Source organism: Thermobia domestica, chromosome 5, assembly GCF_964235325.1.
Source record: "Thermobia domestica chromosome 5, izTheDome1.hap1.1, whole genome shotgun sequence".
Classification (NCBI taxonomy): domain Eukaryota; kingdom Metazoa; phylum Arthropoda; class Insecta; order Zygentoma; family Lepismatidae; genus Thermobia; species Thermobia domestica.
The window spans coordinates 289782636-289802091 of NC_137458.1; the positions used below are offsets into that span (position 1 = coordinate 289782636).

At 34.0% G+C, this 19456-nt stretch overlaps 1 protein-coding gene across 1 annotated transcript in view; it reads left to right on the plus strand.

The window, feature by feature from the left end:
• The window catches only part of LOC145686680 (protein argonaute-2-like), a 181387-nt gene that overhangs the window by 110455 nt on the left and 51476 nt on the right, over positions 1–19456 (plus strand). Inside the window, exons 7-10 of the mRNA XM_081760199.1 lie at positions 983–1176; positions 6174–6307; positions 10726–10860; positions 19257–19347. Of these exons, the coding sequence (XP_081616325.1) occupies positions 983–1176; positions 6174–6307; positions 10726–10860; positions 19257–19347 (554 nt within the window). The remainder of the gene's footprint in view (positions 1–982; positions 1177–6173; positions 6308–10725; positions 10861–19256; positions 19348–19456) is intronic.

A 19456-nucleotide genomic window follows, 5' to 3' on the forward strand; every position in this document is an offset into this window, starting at 1 on the left:
AGGCGATTAAGTAAATGTGTACCTATATTGTGTTAATAAATAGTTACAACGAAAATTCCGGAAACTTTTTGACTGCTCCTCTATATGTTATGTGTGTTAAGGCGATTAAGTGAATGTGTACCTATATTGTGTTAATAAATAGTTACAACGAAAATTCCGGAAACTTTTTGACTGCTCCTCTATATGCTATGTCTGTTCTCAAGCATGCTATTTTGAAGGCGATCAAGTGAATGTGTACTATATTGTGTTAATAAATAGTTACAACGAAAATTCCGGAAACTTTTTGACTGCTCCTCTATATGTTATGTGTGTTCTCAAGCATGTTATTTTGAAGGCGATTAAGTGAATGTGTACCTATATTGTGTTAATAAATAGTTACAACGAAAATTCCGGAAACTTTTTGACTGCTCCTCTATATGTTAGGTGCGTTCTCAAGCATGCTATTTTGAAGGCGATTAAGTGAATGTGTACCTATATTGTGTTAATAAATAGTTACAACGAAAATTCCGGGAAGTTTTTGACTGCTCCTCTGTATGCTATGTGTGTTCTCAAGCATGCTATTTTGAAGGCGATTAAGTGAATGTGTACCTATATTGTGTTAATAAATAGTTACAACGAAAATTCCGGAAACTTTTTGACTGCTCCTCTATATGCTATGTGTGTTCTCAAGCATGCTATTTTGAAGGCGATTAAGTGAATGTCTACCTATATTCTGGTAATAAATAGTTCCGGAAACATTTTGACTGCTCCTCGTATACAAATAATGGGCATTTTATTTCTACTATTTCTTTTCAATATTTGCATAGTTACATGATATGACATTGTATCTCAGTTTTTTTTGTTGTCGTTTGCTTGAGAAGGGCAACCAATCGAAAGTACATTTTTCTAAATTAAGTTTTTGTGAATCACTTATATGGTACTAATGATATTTGGATAGCTGTTTTGTCATGTACAAACAAGATTCTCTTTTTTTTTCTTTCAGCTAACGAAAACAGTAAAAGTTGTAGACGCTGAGCGCAATCACGATGTGGAATTCAAAATCGAAATCAAATTTGCATCCCGAGTAGACTTGAATACCTTACTGACTTACATGAATAAAGGATTTAAGCGATTACCTCTTCCTCAAGATGCAATTCAAGTTGTCGATATCGTCTTACGAAATGCACCATCATTTCAGTAGGTTCATTTTCTTGGTATAGTGATTTAGGTTTATACTGGAGGTGTTTCAAAAGAGGTGTTTCAGGCCAAATCACTTATGCCCGAGTAACATAATAAAGTTTAAAAAATTAACTTCAAATATTAACGAGAAAATCAATTCGAAAGTTTGGCATAAAATCTTACGAATACTTATATTCAGATCAGTTTTTAACACTAGTATATGACTGAATTAATTAAGTCTAATCTGCACAGAAAGTTTGATTACTTCATTTCTCACCAATTCTAAGAAAACTAAACTCAAATATTATCACTTCTCAGGTGGCACTGTATTTGCAAATAATGGCTGTCGCTACTGCAGACCTACTTTCTCTTTATGAAAAACAGTAAACACTGAGTCTTTTGGAACTGTGAAATAGATCAGACATTTGAGAATTTTAACTCTCTACGTAAGAAGATCGAAATATCATTTAAAGACTTCAAATATATATATATATACGCAGGGGCGGATCCAGGGGGGGTGATCGGGGCCCAGAAGAGGAAACTTTCTTGTTTTTTATATATAAATAAAATCCATACCAGAGTTTGGAGCCCTTAAAAGTAGCATTATGACAACCCACCGCCCCCCCCAGAAGTCGGTCCTGGATCCGCCCCTGTATATACGAGTGCGACGGTGACGATATTGTGACCACCTCTCTCACGTTTACAGAAGAGTGGAAATACGAGTCAAATGACGAATTTGAGCTGACCCTTAAGTCGCCAACAAATCGTCAGGCATCAAGGTATTCAAGTCGTATACCACCACCTGTTGATGATGAAGTAGCTGATGCAGTGTTCGAAGTGGAAACAAGCAGAGGCGGTATGTTTTATTACGATTTTGACTCGACATACCAGCTATCTAAATGTTGAAATGCAGTGAGGGTATGTTGCCTAAAAGATTGCATTTCAATTTACATAATAACTGAAAACCATTGGAGAGCTTCTCTGTAGTAACGGGGGGACATGGAAAGATTTTGATCCCCCCGTCAACAACTTTCTGAAAAATAATTTTAAAAAGTATCCCCTTATGTTGTATTATAGAGAATTATACACGAAAATGCTAAAAAGCCGAATGAGAGTATTAACATTTTCCTACGGGAAAAATCTAGGTCTCCCACTCTATTGTGGGGTATTCCAAACCCCCTGAAGGTCCTCCCCCCACAGCAGACAACTCCTAAATCTGACCATACTCAAAACACAACATGTATTTGCATTAAGACAAGAAGACACACATATAAATAGCAAAGAAACAATTCAATATGGCACATCAAAATATAAACTAGGTGAACCTTTCTGAAGACATTTTAAAAACAAAAAGTTCGAAAAAAGCAACAAAAATATCGGTGTTGTCAACTTAGAAATTATTTCTACATAAGAAAGAAAATCTTTTTACGTGGAAAGCTATTAGTTAATTACTGTGTATAAAAATTGATTTACTAAAGGAATTTATCATCTACTTTGTAGTGACAGTATGTCTTAATTACTGAAAAAACAGAGACGGTATGCCTTCATTAGTGAAAAACCAGAAGCGGTATGGCATACCACCGCATACCGTCTCACTTCGACTACTGTTCATATGTTTTCGGACCATCTGGACGTCAAAAAGGATATGTTAAAAATTATCAACGAAATGAAACAAGATATAGTTGACTATACGTGGTATATTGACACTGAAGAGAAGGAGCAGGAAAGATCCTGGTACACAGTCAAAAGATTTGAAATTTGGTTTTCTCAGAATTAGTGAGGGCTGTGGTATTGAAAATTTGCACGATTAGACTTAGTTAGTTAACCATAAACCATTGTTTTATGTTGGTCTAAATGTCTGTATTCGTAAGACATTACGTCAAAATTTCAAATCGATATTTTTATTAAGCTATAGAAAAAAAGTTTCTATCTTTACTATGTTACTCAGGGCTTAAAAAGCTATTTAAGAAACTAAGTGGCTTGGCCATATCTCCTTTGAAACTCGTGAGGTTTCCGTGTTAATTCTCATATTGCAACACTAAGAAGCAACACTTCAAATAGCACTAAACATGAATTTAATATATTGGTTATATCAAGGCTTGGTATAGCCAATACATTAAATTTATATTTAATAGTATTTGAAGTGTTGTTTCTTAGTGTTTCAAAATTAGAATTCAGTTCCAAAACATCTTTCATTTAGGTGATGAACTAATATAATAAAATAATGAATCTGAACTTCTAAAATGTTTGCTATTTTGAAACCTGTCGTGAAGTAAACACATATATCCGGTCTCTTCATCACAATCCCTGAGGATGAATGCAATGTTTGCACTCGAAACATCAGATGTCAGTATCTTCACCTGCCTGGTAACTCAAGAACACTTACTAAAATCACGTGGCCAGGAAAAATTCACTTCTTTCTTACAACGAACTTTCTCTCCTTATAATCTTATTAGGTTTGTAATAGGTATGTGCCACCTATTATATCGTGTGCGCTATATAAGCAGAATTGTTTCTTTTATGTAAAATTGTTTTTAATTACTTTGAATAAAGGTGGCACAGACAGATGTCTGAATTGCCAGTTTTTATTTATAAATTATATTATGTAATATTGTCTTACGCAGGTTCATAAAATGTTTAGAGATCAAATTGAAACGCCATTTGCAATCAAAGTTCATGTAAGAGAATTGACAAGTAGTTAATGCTATGAATATAAATTGATTGACATTTAACTTCCTTGTTATATTTAGGAAAATGTTCGTCATTAAAACATGAATATTACATATCAGTTAATATATAAACTGTATATTGTTTTAAATCACATTTCGCAGTAAAACATAAGATCGATTGTCTTTTGTTTTCCACTTCATGTTTTGATATATATATATATATATAATGCAAATGTTCACTTGAAATTCACTATTTTATTTTATTTATTTATTTATTTATTTTCAATTTTTAAATTGATTTTAAGGCAGAATTGTCCTAAAGGTATGTATAAAGAACTATAAGACAAATGTAAATATTCGAAAACATTCACAACACAGAATCACACCCACACCGTCTAGACTCGCTCCCCCTCTCCAACGAATTTTGTTTCTTCAAAAACAAGTCATCATAATGAATCAGAGTTCCCAATCAATGTATTTGTTAAATTATTGAGAAGTAGGAAAAATGACTGAAACATTTTTTACATGTACAATATAAAACATATGTGAGTACTCTCGAATCTAGATTGATGATTAGCAATTTCTTGTGATATCACAAAACTTAATAATAATATCCCAATTTTTGTCGAGTGAATTTCCGTCCAGATTAAATTTTTAAGTTCTAATAATGAAGGAATCACCTTTCAATTTGCGAATTAGTCTTCTGGAGCAACTTTTTCTCTTTGATGATGTACTTTCAAGTAGATAGATGCTTAGATAGGCCTGATACCTCTTTGGATTCCTTAAATATTCTTTAGTCCTAGTTGCTACACTCTTTTTATTTATTTTTTTTTTCATTCCAGCATTAGTTTTTAGACATTGACATGTTAGTAAAATGATTCCTGAGAAATTTTCATTATTCATATGACAATCTTTATATTCAATTAAATTTCTTTCCAAATTCACCCGGAATTTAAAAAACTAATTTAAAAAGCAAATTTATTGGCAGCTTTCTGAAGTCAATGTAGTAGTTTTGACCATAATGGAATCTATTTTATAGAGCTAACGTTTCTTTGTCAGTACTTTTCAATACTTTTACTGTGTTGTTTGTAGATGTTTAGTTCCTGCAATTTGCATTTATCCAGCGTAAATTTAGAATATTTATTTAAGATATCTAAATTATACATGTTTTAATTGTTGTCCTGATTTATCTTCTGAAGAGATTAATCTATGTACTCTGAGGAAAATTTTTTATCGGATTATATTTTTAAGTTCTGTAACACCATGAAAATTACTAATCATCAATCTGGATCCAGACGTACTCACAAATATATATATGTTATGAGTTATCTAGATTAACTTAGAAAGGGACGTATACGAGAGCATCGCAGTCATGGCTATAACCAACTTTTTCTTAAAAATCTAGATTGATAATTCCTACACCAAAGTCATGAACATTCTATTTATGATGAAATGAAAAATTCGAGTTTCGAGAATGTCTTTAATGAGTGTAAGTTATGTTTATTCGTGTTTGTAAAATTGTTCCGTATCATGGTTAGATATTGACAAATATAAAGTGAGCACATACCTTAGATTTATTGATGTTGATAGATCTCAGATTGGATTCGGCGTTCTCTTCTTAAAATCGTTTAACGTTGCAATGCCACGACTTAGGGAATCCAAGTCGTTTTGTTTTTTGATTAATGTTAAGGTCATGATACCTACCACACTCATGGTGAAATTAGTAGGTACATGTACCTACAAGAATCAATATACTTCTATCATCATGTTTATTAATACATGTGGAAACAAATTCGAATACAAAATTACAAAGCAGTTTTACTGACAAAGAATTCTTAAATTAATCATAAATGAGTTTTGAGATATCCAGAGTCCCTTTTCACTATCCTTTGTAAGCCATTTTGAAGAGTAATGAACTAAATGTACAATAACGGACAAAAGTTAAATAAATTAGTTTAACGTCTGTGACAATACTACTCAATAATTTAACAAATATACTCATTGACAACTCTAATTTATTATGATGATTTGGTTTTGAAGAAACAAAAACTCGTTTGAACTCATACATTAATTGTGTATTTTCTCAGTAATTTTAGTGATTGTTTCATTCAGGAAGTCTTTTTTAATCTTAAGAAGAGTCAATTTTATTAATTTGATGAAGAAATTAGAAGTCCATTTTACATAACGATAGTACGGGAAGAGATTTGGTGAACTGAACTTGTATTATGAAAGATCTATTAAGTTAATTTAAAAATTTTGTATTATTGGTCATTGTCACTTTACCCAAGATTTCTTTCTTTCTTTTTTTTTTTCTTTCTTTCTTTTTTTTTTTTTTAAATCCTTTAGATTCGTTCAAGTAGGAAGATGTTTCTTCACACCACCAACAGATCAAATTCTTGATTTAGGAGACGGAATGGAAGTTTGGTATGGCTTTTATCAAAGTGCAATATGTGGATGGAAACCGTTTCTCAACATTGATGGTGAGAATGCAATTATCTATTAGTTTTATAAAAATTATATAGAATACGTTAATCAAGTGATTAATTCAGAAAATATACAATTGAATAGAATCACTTATTAAAATTTTAGAATATAATATATTCTAAATATAATATAATATTTAGAATATACAATATAATGAGCTTACGTAAAAATATAATAAAAAATGAAAATATACCTACACTACAAATTCTGAAACTATTATATTGCTCTAATAATGTAATATATAGTAAAACTACAAGAAAATGGTTACACATTGAAAAGTCCCAATAAAGCACAAGCGTTTAGTAAAACAAAATAGTAGCTAGAAGCTTTAACTTGTTAGCTGCTACGTGTGTAGGATCGGATTTACCGGAGTGGCGTCCTCGTAGGTCCGATAGATCCACAATTTCTAATTCGTCGAGTTGTTAGAGTACTTGTGTTGTAAAGTGCAACCCCTAGTGTTGATGAACTGCAGTGTTTCTATCACACACAAAATATCACACGCTGTAGATGTTGCTGATTAACGCCGCTAAAGGCGCTGAGTATCAAGTAACAAGTATTTGCTGTTATTATAGGACCAATAGGACCTATGTGTTGTATGACATGTTAAAAGTTTAACAATAGATTAATTATTTATTCTAATTTATTATGACAAGATATCAGTGTTGTGAAGCCCTGTCGTTTGCAAAACTTTCAGAAAGCTCTAGATCACTATACTCTTATTACTAATAAGATCAAGTTCTGAGCATATTTCTTCATATTTTATTGCACAAGAAACTACTTGTTAGCACTAAAAGCATAAGGAATTCTTCTACACTTGTCACACAAAGCTAGCTTGCACATATGTAATAATGAACAAATGACTATCAAACAGAGTTGCCAGTTCAACTGTAATCTATCCCTTGCCCATACAAAAAGAAAAGTAGGTGCGATCGGACGCTCAACTTTCATGCGCATGGATGCAATACCTTCCTTATATTATATTTCAACATTAAAATCATCTTTAAAAAATGTGAATGAAAGAAGAGTAACGTAAGTAAGTTCGTTTGGCACTCTAGTGGTAAACAACAGAATCAACCCTTGGCAGCTAACGTGTTAGAGGAAAAACTTGATATCACGCTTCGATTATATCTGATTGTGTATAACTGAATTTCTTGGGTTGAGGAGTATTTCATGACCATTTTTTTTTTCAAATTCGGAAATGGGCGAATAGACAAAACTCATTGGCAAAATGTTTTATATTATTTGAAAGAGAATTGTTTGCCATACAAGGTTGTTTGTTTTGATTTTTAAAATTTATTTTTGTATGAATGTCAAGTGAACAAAACTTGAATATTTTCAACACTATTTGCTGTTTGTATTTCATGAAGTGTTAAGATCAGGGAAGATCTAAAAATGTTCGTGAGATTTGCATTGTAGTATATTGAGAAAGAGTAATGCTTGAAATACTACTCGCGTTGTTTTTCACTTTTTAAAAATGGTAATTTTTGACCTCAAGGATCAATCACACACCGGTCAAACAACTGAGCTTGATAAAAGGGATTGAATCATCTTTTTCAAGCAAATCCACATCAAATGACCAGAGAATTGGCGGAGAACATGGATTGTGATCAAAATACTGTGGTGACCTCTTTCACTCAATGGGCAGGGTTCAGAAACTCAGCGCTTGGGTGCTAAACACTTTAGTGAAAACAGCAAAGGTCAAAGCTCCACAATCGTCGCCGGTTCATCCGTTCTACGTCGCTCAACATATAGTCACAAGCAGTGTCTTCTTCACAGCATTGTCACCCGCGATGGAAAACTGCACCTGTACGGCAAGAAGAAGTAAGGAAAAAGAATTGCTCAACTCCGACCAATAAGCGACTCTGTGAACAAAACGAGACCTTCATTTTTGAAAATCCATGTTATGTGTATGGTGAGACAGAGACGGCACAGTTCATTATAAACTGCTTGAGCGCAAGCAAACCACTCAATGTGTGGCTCTACATTCAGCAACTGGACAGACTCAACCGAACTAATTCAACAAGAAAGACCGAACAGGCGAAATGGCTTTCTTCTGCAACACGACAACGTCCGTCCTTACATCACCAATAAGACCAAAGCTGCAATCAAGAAAATGTCTTATCCCCCATAGTCTCCACACTTTGATTTAACTTCTTTCATGCGCTTCGTATGGTGTATCATTCAATTGGATGTGGAACTGAGGATTCGGATGGACGAATTCTTTTAGTCAAGAACGGGAGATTTCTATCCCCTTATTGAACAATGGGAGAAAGTCCAGAGCAACAACGGAGAGCATATTATTCATTAATTTGTTTCTTTGGTTATTAGTTTGTATTTGTAATTTGTATTACATATATATATATATATATATATATATATATATATATATATATATATATATATAGGGTGTTTCAAAACAACACTGACAACATTTGGGAGGTGATTCCTGGCACCAAGATAAGACAAAAAGTATAGACCAATCTGGGTGCACAAATGCTTCCTTTCGAGTTATAAGCTGCCGAAAACATGAAAAATTAACTTTAAAGGTCCATAGCTCCAAAATTATGGGACCTACCGTAGTCGGGTCAAGACTATTTAAGAACTAATATGTGCCCTATTCAAAAATCCATGTTTCAGAATCCTAAGGTACCAACGCAACATCGAATTATTACGGGTGATGTTACGACTAAAATCCTAGTCCAAAAACTACTTAGTAACATGTGACTATATATTAAATCTATAGAAACTGTCACATCATAATACGTAACATTATAATATTATTTTTTATTTATATACAAAAGATACAAATTTGGTGGGCATTTTCTAGAATTTGTATCGTTGTGAGCTATACATTTCCTTTGAAGATTACATCCATTCTAAATACTTGCGTTAAGAAACAGCTATGTTGATTTAAATTTATCAACAACCAGAATGCGAGACCCTGTTGTAATTTAATTCACGCGAGAAAAAAATACTTGTTTTTCTTCTTGAATGCTTCAGAGAGAGCTTAGGATGATTGTCACGAACTTCTCTGTCTCTCTAAGTGTCCAGTTCATTCTTTGTCAAAGTTGTTCAAATTTACTTTCACTAAGCAATAGTATCTAATTGTAAAACAGAGGAATTTTTGTGTTTGCTTCCTGCACATCATAAATTTGAAAATTACTTCTGCTGAGAACGAATTGTTTAAAGTGTCATTGTATACTTCTTCTCATTGAAAAACATTATAAAGATTTGGCTGTCACTGGTAAGCTCTTTGTAATAATTAAGGAAACATACACTAAGTTTTTTTAACTCATAGTTAAACCTGCTGCTATTTTTGACAGAGATACATTTGTTAGCATAGCTGTTTAGAAATAGAGTTATTTAACAGTATAACTAATTAAAAACGAAACAATATTATACAGGGTGAACCTCAAAGATGTGCACAAACTCCGGGAGGTGATTCATGACATTAAAAGAAGGCAAAAAAAAGTACTCTTGCATATTGTCAAATTCCGCATCGTGTAAGAGTGACAGGGGTGCCAACTTGGAATCGAAACTCGAATTCTGACAATTGGAATGGAATAGAAAGATGTGCACAGCGTATACAACGCGGAATTCGACAACATGTGAAAGGACTTTCTGTCTTCTTTTGATGTCACGAATTATCTCCCGAAGTATGTGCACATCTTTCTGTTCCGTTCCAATTGTCAAAATTTGAATTTCGATTCAAAGTTGGCAGCCCTGTCACTCTTACACGACGCGGAATTCGGTAATATGTAAGAGGAATTTTGTCTTCTTTTGATGTTACGAATCACCCCCCATAGTTTGTGCACATCTTTCAAGTTCACCCTGTATTTTCCTATTATACTTTAACTGAATATAAAGTAGTCTACCATAATGTAATCTCTTTTTAGCGCAAAGCCGGTAACAGTACATTCAATTCTACTACCGTACTTCTTCAAATATAAAGTGCCATCGAATCTAAGGCGAACCTGAAATTTCACCTCATTTAAACTCATTTATAAAAAGCTTCGAATCTAAGGCACAGAAATAATGTAAAAATGGGAGTAATTTTGATAATCATTTTCTTATCAATAAAACGAAATGTTCATTGTTCGTGAGCGATTACATCTTTGTGCAGTCTGTCATTGTTGTAATACAACCAATTTTAAGCAAATTAGTTGTAACTACCACTATTAAAGACTGCAGTAGATTCTATGTTGTAACCTACGTGCAATGAATAAATATGTATTTTGCACTATATACATCAAATTTAAGGCGCACCTGAATTTTAGACGTGTAAAAGCTGACAAAAAGGTGCGCCTTATATTCGATGAAATACGGTATTTTATTTTTTAACTAGCTATTATTTAAACTAACTGAATTCCATACCTTAACAGTAATATATGTAACCAATACTCGTATATTACAGTGACCCATAAAGGATTTCCGAAACGTCAAAATATTCTCCAACTATTAACCGATCTATTTAAGGAGGATATTCGAACGTTAGGCGCAAGAGGGTTAAAGAAGTATCAAACTGAACAGTTGGAAAATTTTCTTAAAGGTAGGTTACAATCATTTTCCAAAGTATTGTATATTTATATATACAAAATATTCTTTTTAATACAACCTGCTTCTATTTTTCTTCTTCCATGCTGTTTAAATATAACTTTATCATTTATTAAAATCAATTCCGCTTTTAAAAATCGTTTAAGTTCTTGTTATACAGAGGTTGATGCGTTTCTATTAGAACAAATTGAAGTTGTTACCAGGGACGTAGCCAGAGTTCTGAGTTTGGGGGGGCCATATTTACAAATGGAATAACCCATATTATATATATATATATATATATATATATATATATATATATATATATATATACACTGTAGTGTATTCAGGATAATTCGCGGAAAATATCGTTTGGAATACCCACCAATAGATTGCCCTAAATTAAACTTTAACTACTCTTTCGGGGGTTAGAAATGTGAACCTCTCTTGCGAAATGCGATAATGAAACAATAATTTAAAAATTATGTATTATTAATGTTTACTTATGCAAGGACATTATAAAACGCAATACTTCATACGATACATTTATACATACCTTTTTGCTTTGTAGCTTGAGAAAATAGAAATAATATAGTAACAGATGTTCACTACCCAAAAAATGCGATGAGTTCTATGAGGCTACCTAAACTTAACACACAGGATATCGAGACGTATATTTTAGTGTTACTTTTCAAAGATCCTGACTTCCTTCATATATTATACTGTAAACAATTACGGTCACATTTACTGATCAATTACCGACAATTCTGGCTGCCTAACGGTTACCCTAAAATTTACAGTATTACTGTAAAATTTATGGTTATAGGCCACAAAAAGGTCGTATGTATGCCCTATTACCATAACTTAAATACTACTATTACCGTAAATTTTAGGGTACTCTGTTGGCAGCCAGAATTTATGGTAATCGGTCAATAAATTTGACCGTAATTGTTTACAGTGAAGTACATTTGATTGTTTACAAAATCGTTGTTTTCCGTGCGTCTCAAACATAAATCAATCCAAGAGGCCAACAATTATTTGAACTTCCGTGAACATAAAAAAAATCTAATCAGCGAAGTACATATATAATAAAATAATAATTGGTAAAATATTGGCCTAATATTACAACACTATTTTCTTTAATGCTGTTCTTGCATCATCTGACAACGTTTGCCACATTGTATTTACAAATTACTTGCTGAACACAAACTGTGACGCCTATGCAACAACTTTGCGAATATATCAATAATTTTATCTTCTTCATGATTAGAGGCTATCTCTTGTTCTATTTCAAGTGCGACTAACGCTGATGTTCTATCCTAACCAGACTTACAACTAAGATATGATTTGAACCTTTTATGCACGCTCAAAGAACACTCACAAGAAGCTGATGACACAGGTAGCGTCAAGGCTGTTTCCACCAAATTCGTAGTTGGAGGAAAATTGGCCAGGGCAGAGCAGCATGCAGGTCCGAGATATTTGTAATTTCTTTCTCCTTCATAAGAGATTCTACATAATTTTTTATAACAATGAATTCATGTTCAGGAAAATCTATTTCGAATTGCGTAGCAGACTCTTCCGTTGCCTCCTTCATCAAGAACAGTTTTGATTTAGGATGACACGCTTGAATGCCACGAATTACAGATATATTTTCCCTACAGAATCATCTGTCAAACTCGTTCGCAATGTTTTCAATCACTGGATATAGGAGTTCTGTACGAAAATTCGCTTCAGTATAAACCTGTGTTCTTTTCTTCGGAATACTACCCGGAACCAGAAAATCTTTTATACTACTATCATTTCGCTTTTCTCTGCTCTTTGGTTGATTTAAACTTTCTATACCATTTTGTTTGACAAACTCCTATGCTTCAGTGTAGAGACGCAATGAATGTTCCTTTGTTCTAAATTCTTTTATGGCTTCAACAACCGAACAAATAAGTAGCTGGGCGTTTTCTAGGGTAATACAGATGGTGATCAGAAAAATGGAAACACCTGTTGTTGGCAACACGTCAGATGTATGGGTTGGCAGTGGTGTCGTGGCGCCCGCAGCGCCGGACCGCTGGTGGTGGTGTGTTAGGTCGGTCTCCATACTACGTCAGGAGCAGTGGAACAGCAGTGTCCAGTGGCTGCAGCAGACGGAGGTAGTGTAAAAAGGGAGACCTCTCAGACTTTCAAAGAGGGCAAATTGTTGGTGCGCGGTTATGTGGAGTGAGTGTGACGGCAGTGGCTACTGTGTTAGGTGTGTCGCGTGGGACAGTGTCGAAGATGATGATGGCTTACACAACACACGGGAAAACCACATCGGGGAAGCGGAACAGTGGGCGGAAGAAAATCATGAGTGACAGGTCACGACGGGTATTAAAGAGCATTGTCACGCAGAACCGTCGTGCCACTGCGGAGCAAGTGACGGAGGAACTCAATCAGCACCTCCTCCACCCTGTTTCGACAATCACAGTTCGCCGCGAATTACATGACACAGTTCGCCGCGGGCCGTGTTTATGTCTGGAGAACGCCCAAAGAAGCTTATGATCTGCAGTGTCTCCGCCCAACTGTGAAACATGGCGGTGGCTCGGTGATGCTGTGGGCCGCCATATCATGGTTTTCATTGGGTCCTGTGGTTACACTTAGCGGACGAATCACTGCCAAAGATTATGTCGCAATTTTAGGAGACCACTTGCATCCAATGGTTCGGATGTTGTTCCCGGACAATGACGCCAACTTCCAGGATGATAATGCACCCATTCACACAGCTGGCGTTGTTGCAGCGTGGTTTGAGGAACATCGGGATGAAGTTCAACACCTCCCCTGGCCCGCCCAATCCCCAGATCTCAACATAATTGAACATCTGTGGTCCGTCTTGGAAACACGACTCCGGCGACGATTTCCACCTCCATCCTCTCTCACAGAACTGGCCGATGCCCCGCACGAAGAATGGTGTAAAATTCCACTTGCTACTATTCACGACCTCTATGCCTCCATCCCACGTCGCATCAAGGCTGTTCTGAAAGCGAAAGGTGGCCCGACACCATATTAATCTGGTAAGTTGCAATTTCGTTTAGGTGTTTCCATTTTTCTGATCACCATCTGTATCTTCTCCTTGTAGAAAATTATTCAGGCCACTAGTAATTCCCAAGATCTTACTAAAAACAATCAAGCATGAAACAGTGGCAAATGATTTCAGTTTGTTCGCAATACCCTCAGCTTCAGTAGTCTTCTTATCATCCTTTCCCTCTAATGCAAAGATTATAGCTCCATCATTTTTTTATAGCATTCAATGAACGAACATGTGAAGCGCAACGAATGTCTAAAATCAGATATACTGGACTGCTCCAAACCTAACGCTGTCTGAGCCTGCTGTATTCGTCTATGAGCTTTTACGACGTAGAAATAATTATGCAAAGTCTGCAATAAATCAAAAAATGTATTTACTTGTTCAAACGAACACACTTCTACAATAAATTTAATTGATGTGCATTGCAATGCGAGGGGATGAGACTTTCGAAATTACTTTTGCACACCACCTATGTGGCCTCTCATAACGCTCGCCCCATTGTAAGCTTGCCCAATGCATTTTGAGTCCTTATTAACACCTACCGGTAGAGAAGCCAAAGTTTCGATAATTGTTTACGATATGTATTCAGCATTTACCTCACGAAGTTTGACAAATTTCAAAATGTGCTCTACCGGTTTAGAATTTTTCACATATCTCACATAAACACTAAGTTGTTCAGAAACATTAACATCTCGCGTTTCATAGTCATAACGCTGAATTTTCTAGCGGTATTTACAATGACATTGATGATTTCCTCACCGCAGAAAAGATAACTTCATTTGGAATTTCTGGGGATAAATAAGTGATATTCCCTGGCGCTGTATAATTCTATAAAAAAGAATTAAACGTCGTAACAACTCAAATGTTTGCAAGAAATTCCCTTTATTTAAACTGCTGTCATCTTCATCGTTGCCTCGGAAAGCCAATCCCTATCGACCCAAATGGATCACAATCACCACTATTTTTTCTATATGCTTTAAGCACTCTCGACGGGTTCTTATTTCTTTTCCAGATGTATCGTTTCGCAGATTCAGGACATCTCCAGTTTCTTTGGACCTCTGAAAGCAGTCATTCACATGAATGTTTTGCTGTGAGATGCTAGCACCTTCCTTATCAACACTGTCCGAATGAATATTTTCCTAAGCAACAACACGCACCTTATCAGTTTCACTGAAGGCACTCACCAATTGCTTATTAGTGATATATTGTCCCACTCCTGTTTTGCAGCTTTCCAAAGACCATTTATCATGTGAATCCGATGTAATGAAAGGCACCGTTTGATAAGTTTAGATCCTCGAACGGAATAATATTGATATCAGTTGGATTTGTCATTCATTGGTGTTGGGAATAAGGCTAGTCACTGATCCTGTAAGCGTGGTGCAAAATGGGAGCGTGGTTCTCTTTCGAATTGGGAATAATACCTTTCTGCCTTTGAAAATGTAGTGGATGCACATTCTACTGTTTTTAGCTTGTTATTACTGTGATTCATTAACACAGCTCCTACACCAATTGGAGAAGCGTCTGTCATAACTATCACTTCTTCATTCTCTGTAAGTGGGTGTAGAATTTGTGCATTAGTTATACCTTTCCTAATAAGCTGAAGTTCTTCTTGATGTTTTGTAGTCCAGTTCCATTTTACTCCTTTATGCAACAAATGTAGAAGAGATGAGATATTACTTGGTAAAGAAAGTATATTGCCTATGATAAAAATTGACATACCTAGAAATGATTGTAATTCCTGTATTGATTTTACTTGGTCTCATTAGCTCCATAATTACTTTTTTTTAATTGTTAGCGTAGCTTCTAAATTGTGACTGCGCCAATATTGCTATCTGGCAAACAACACATTTACAGTAATTGATCCATTTCTTCTTTACCTGTACTCTTACTATAAACTCGGTTCAATTAAATCAACAGTGTTCCATAAATAAACTAACATAAACTTATATCACAATATTAATCTTAATATAAAACAGCTAATCACTTCTGTGAATCTTGTCTGATCAAACCTATATATATATTTGTTTGCACATGTTATGGATGGACTCAACTCTCGTAATAACATGTGTCCCTTTTGAAAGCACTTCGTGCCACGTTTACATGACCAGTGACTAGCCTCATTCTCAAACATCGGTAGAAACCCAGCAATGATTTGGTCGTGTTACTTGAAACTTTGTCCTGATGCAGTTCCACACGATGGGTGTAGTCGCCATATAATCTTGGTATTTCAAGTATGCAAACTGGGGCTAGGACGAATTCTTGGTAATAAGCAGCATTGTTTTTTGTTTGTTTTACAAACCTTGAGCTTCTCTCTATAGCAAAACCCAGAAATAACCATAAAACTTTTCGGGAACTTCCTTTACACTACCGCTCAAACTACTACCGGTATTTTTCATAAAGACCTCTGAAGGGGATAATCAAAACTTTTCAATTCACTTAGGTAGATCCATGCTTCGTCCATTATTACAAATTTCAAGCGGTCAGAAGGTAAGTGACAGTTGTATAACCTTCCGCCCTTGCTCTTTCGCCCTGTGGTATGCTGTGGTATTAACAATGCACGCTGATCTTGCGGAAAGTTTGCAGCTTCAATTTGTTATGGAAATTGTACGATTCACTGTTCATTGAACCACAGTAATCGTTTGGTCATACTACATTGTGTTAATGGATTCTCACAGGCAGCCATATCTGAATCTTCTTGAGCACAGATTTTCACTGGCGTCTTTTTTGGATGCGATTTTCTTGATGATGTTGGTTGTAGATGAGTCTGTTGTGTATATATGTAGTTTAATTGTAACATTAATAGTGAACCGTCCTACCACAAAGCCATTGTTCCAACACTGTTCTACTGTGCGAGAAATATTTAAGTTTGTATGGAAGAGAGCAATGACGTGTCATTCCTGAAACTATTTTTCCCAGTAGCTTCATTGTGCTACGTACATAACAGCTGATAGATTGGTTCATTTATGTGCAAGTTTTGTTGCTCTATGAAACCTGATTTGACAAGTATTGCTGTCTGCAAGTTGATTTGATAGAGATGGACCAGCTTCTATATACATTTATTTATTTAACGTTTATGAGTAATAATAATAATAATAATAATAATAATAATAATAATAATAATAATAATAGTAATAATAATAATAATAATAATAATAATAATAATAATAATAATAATAATAATAATAATAATAATAATAATAATAATAATAGTTTATATGTGGTGCTAAGAATAGCGATCAGACAAATATAGCGCTATGTCAGATTAATTAAATGCAACTATAAGAACACCAAGGATGATTTCGATTCCTTAGCTTTCTTACTGTATTGCTGGTGCTAATACTATTAAAATATTTGAATATACGCTATATGAGTTACTATACTTTGTCATTTTTTTGGTAGTTTCTTAATAACCTATCTAGACCATACCTATTATAATTGCTGATGTGTGTCTTTTTTGCGTGGTTCTGAATCTGGGAACCTTTATTAAAATGTTTTAAACTAGAGACGTGCTGGACAATTGACTTAGTGTTTTGTTACTTAACATGTCTATATTTTTCAGTATACTAAGATTTAAAATTGTTCATACGTAAAATTAGTAAAAGCTTATCCAGTTTTAAAACGTAAGTTTCATGGGTTTCTTTAGTACCTCTTGTATCTTTCGACAGTGTACTTCGACTAAAGTCCCATACTACAGATGCATACTCTGATTAAGGTCCAATCAAAACCTTGTATGATGAAATATACGCGTGAATATTCTTAAATTTTTTGAATTCGGTTAAAAGAAAGCCTAAAAAGTATCATAGCATTTTTACATAATTATTTTGTATATTCATCAAACAAAACTTTTCTTTTGGTCAATTGTTATTTTTAAATCTCTCATATTCTTATCTTTTTCTAAGTGTATACCGTTTATACTATATCCACACACTATATAATTAGTTTTTCTTTTGTATAATATTGTTTTTATTTTATTAATGTTAACTGTCGCTTTATTTTTATTAACCCAGTTGACGACTACATCTATGGAGCTTTGAAGACAATTTATATAATTATAATTTTTAAAAATTTTAAATAATTTTAAATCATCAGAATACATGAGGATAAAAACATTTATTAATTTAGGCAAATTATTCATACATATTGAGAATAATAGAGGTCCCAAGGAAGATCCTTGTGGTATTCCTCTTTGAATTATGTATACATTAGTATATTCGTCGCTGCGCCTCGAAGAATTGCTATGTGTCAAAACCACAACTTTTCAGGAGAAGCAAAAAACTTTTCGAACTTAAAATGTTGCCAAATACACGGAAACACTTGAAAAACATAATTAAATTAGTTCTGCGTATATTATGCACTGGACATTGTTGTAGCTTGCTTCAACATTATTATATTACTATTTTTGTGTTTACGTAGCACCTTTTGCGCTTTTATAAGCACATAGAGGATTTGTATACATTAATCAATGCGTACGTGATGAGAACCAGAAGCTTTTAATTTTAATCTATAATTTTTCATTGTTGTATCAAAACAATTGAATATTAACTTATGACATTATAAGGGACGCTGCCTGACAGCTTTCTGGTTATTTTGCACGACATAACTGATTTTCGACAAAAATATCACATAGCGGTTCTTCGAGGCCCAGCGACGATATGTCGTATCTATTTTTACTTTGGAGATAACTCTTTAGTAGATTGCTTACGTTCTAAAGTGAAATGTGATACAGAGTCAGACGATTTTGTTAAGCCTATAATACATGATTTCTGACTGCGGTCATGATGATATAGTCTTTGAAATTTCTTGAACCATTTGAGAAAAGTTGGCGACTGAAGATTTATTTTACACTAAACTATATTGTGACTCCTCATATAGCTGACACGTTATGTTAAATTGAATGTACTTTGAATAATAATTCGAATATATTACTGAATACATTAATTAAGGTAATAGGTCTATAGCTTTTTCTTATATCATGTTCATTACATGCTTTATAAATTGGTACAATGTATGATTTCTTCCAACCATTTGGAAATACTGTATATTGCAGTGAAAAATTTGCATAGCTTGGTATTACAGGTACTAAACCACTTTTATAATATTTTCCGATATATTGACTATGTGCTTTCATTACAATAATAACAATAACAAGAAGAATGTCTGTAATAGTGAAATTTGTTTTGTCAGTTTAAAATTGTATACTATATGCAATGCTATGTGTCATGTAAGTAATTTATGAAACCATGTTTAGTTGAATGGTATGTATTTAATAATCTAACGATACTTTCTGTTATTTCTTAACGAATTTAATTAACTTATTAAAATACCTAACAAGCTTTTTTTTATGTATTTTCTTTTAACAGACATCAAAGTTGAATATTTTATTCCAAAAACTCCTAACAGTAAACGTGTTTACCGTGTGAACCAAGTAATGGATAGTTGCGATAAACAAAAGTAAGTATTTACTTAAATTGAACATACTAACCCCCATATTTCCTGAAATAAATTTGAAGAATTGCAGTTTCTGGAAATTTCGGATGACAACACTTTTACGTGTGTTCCA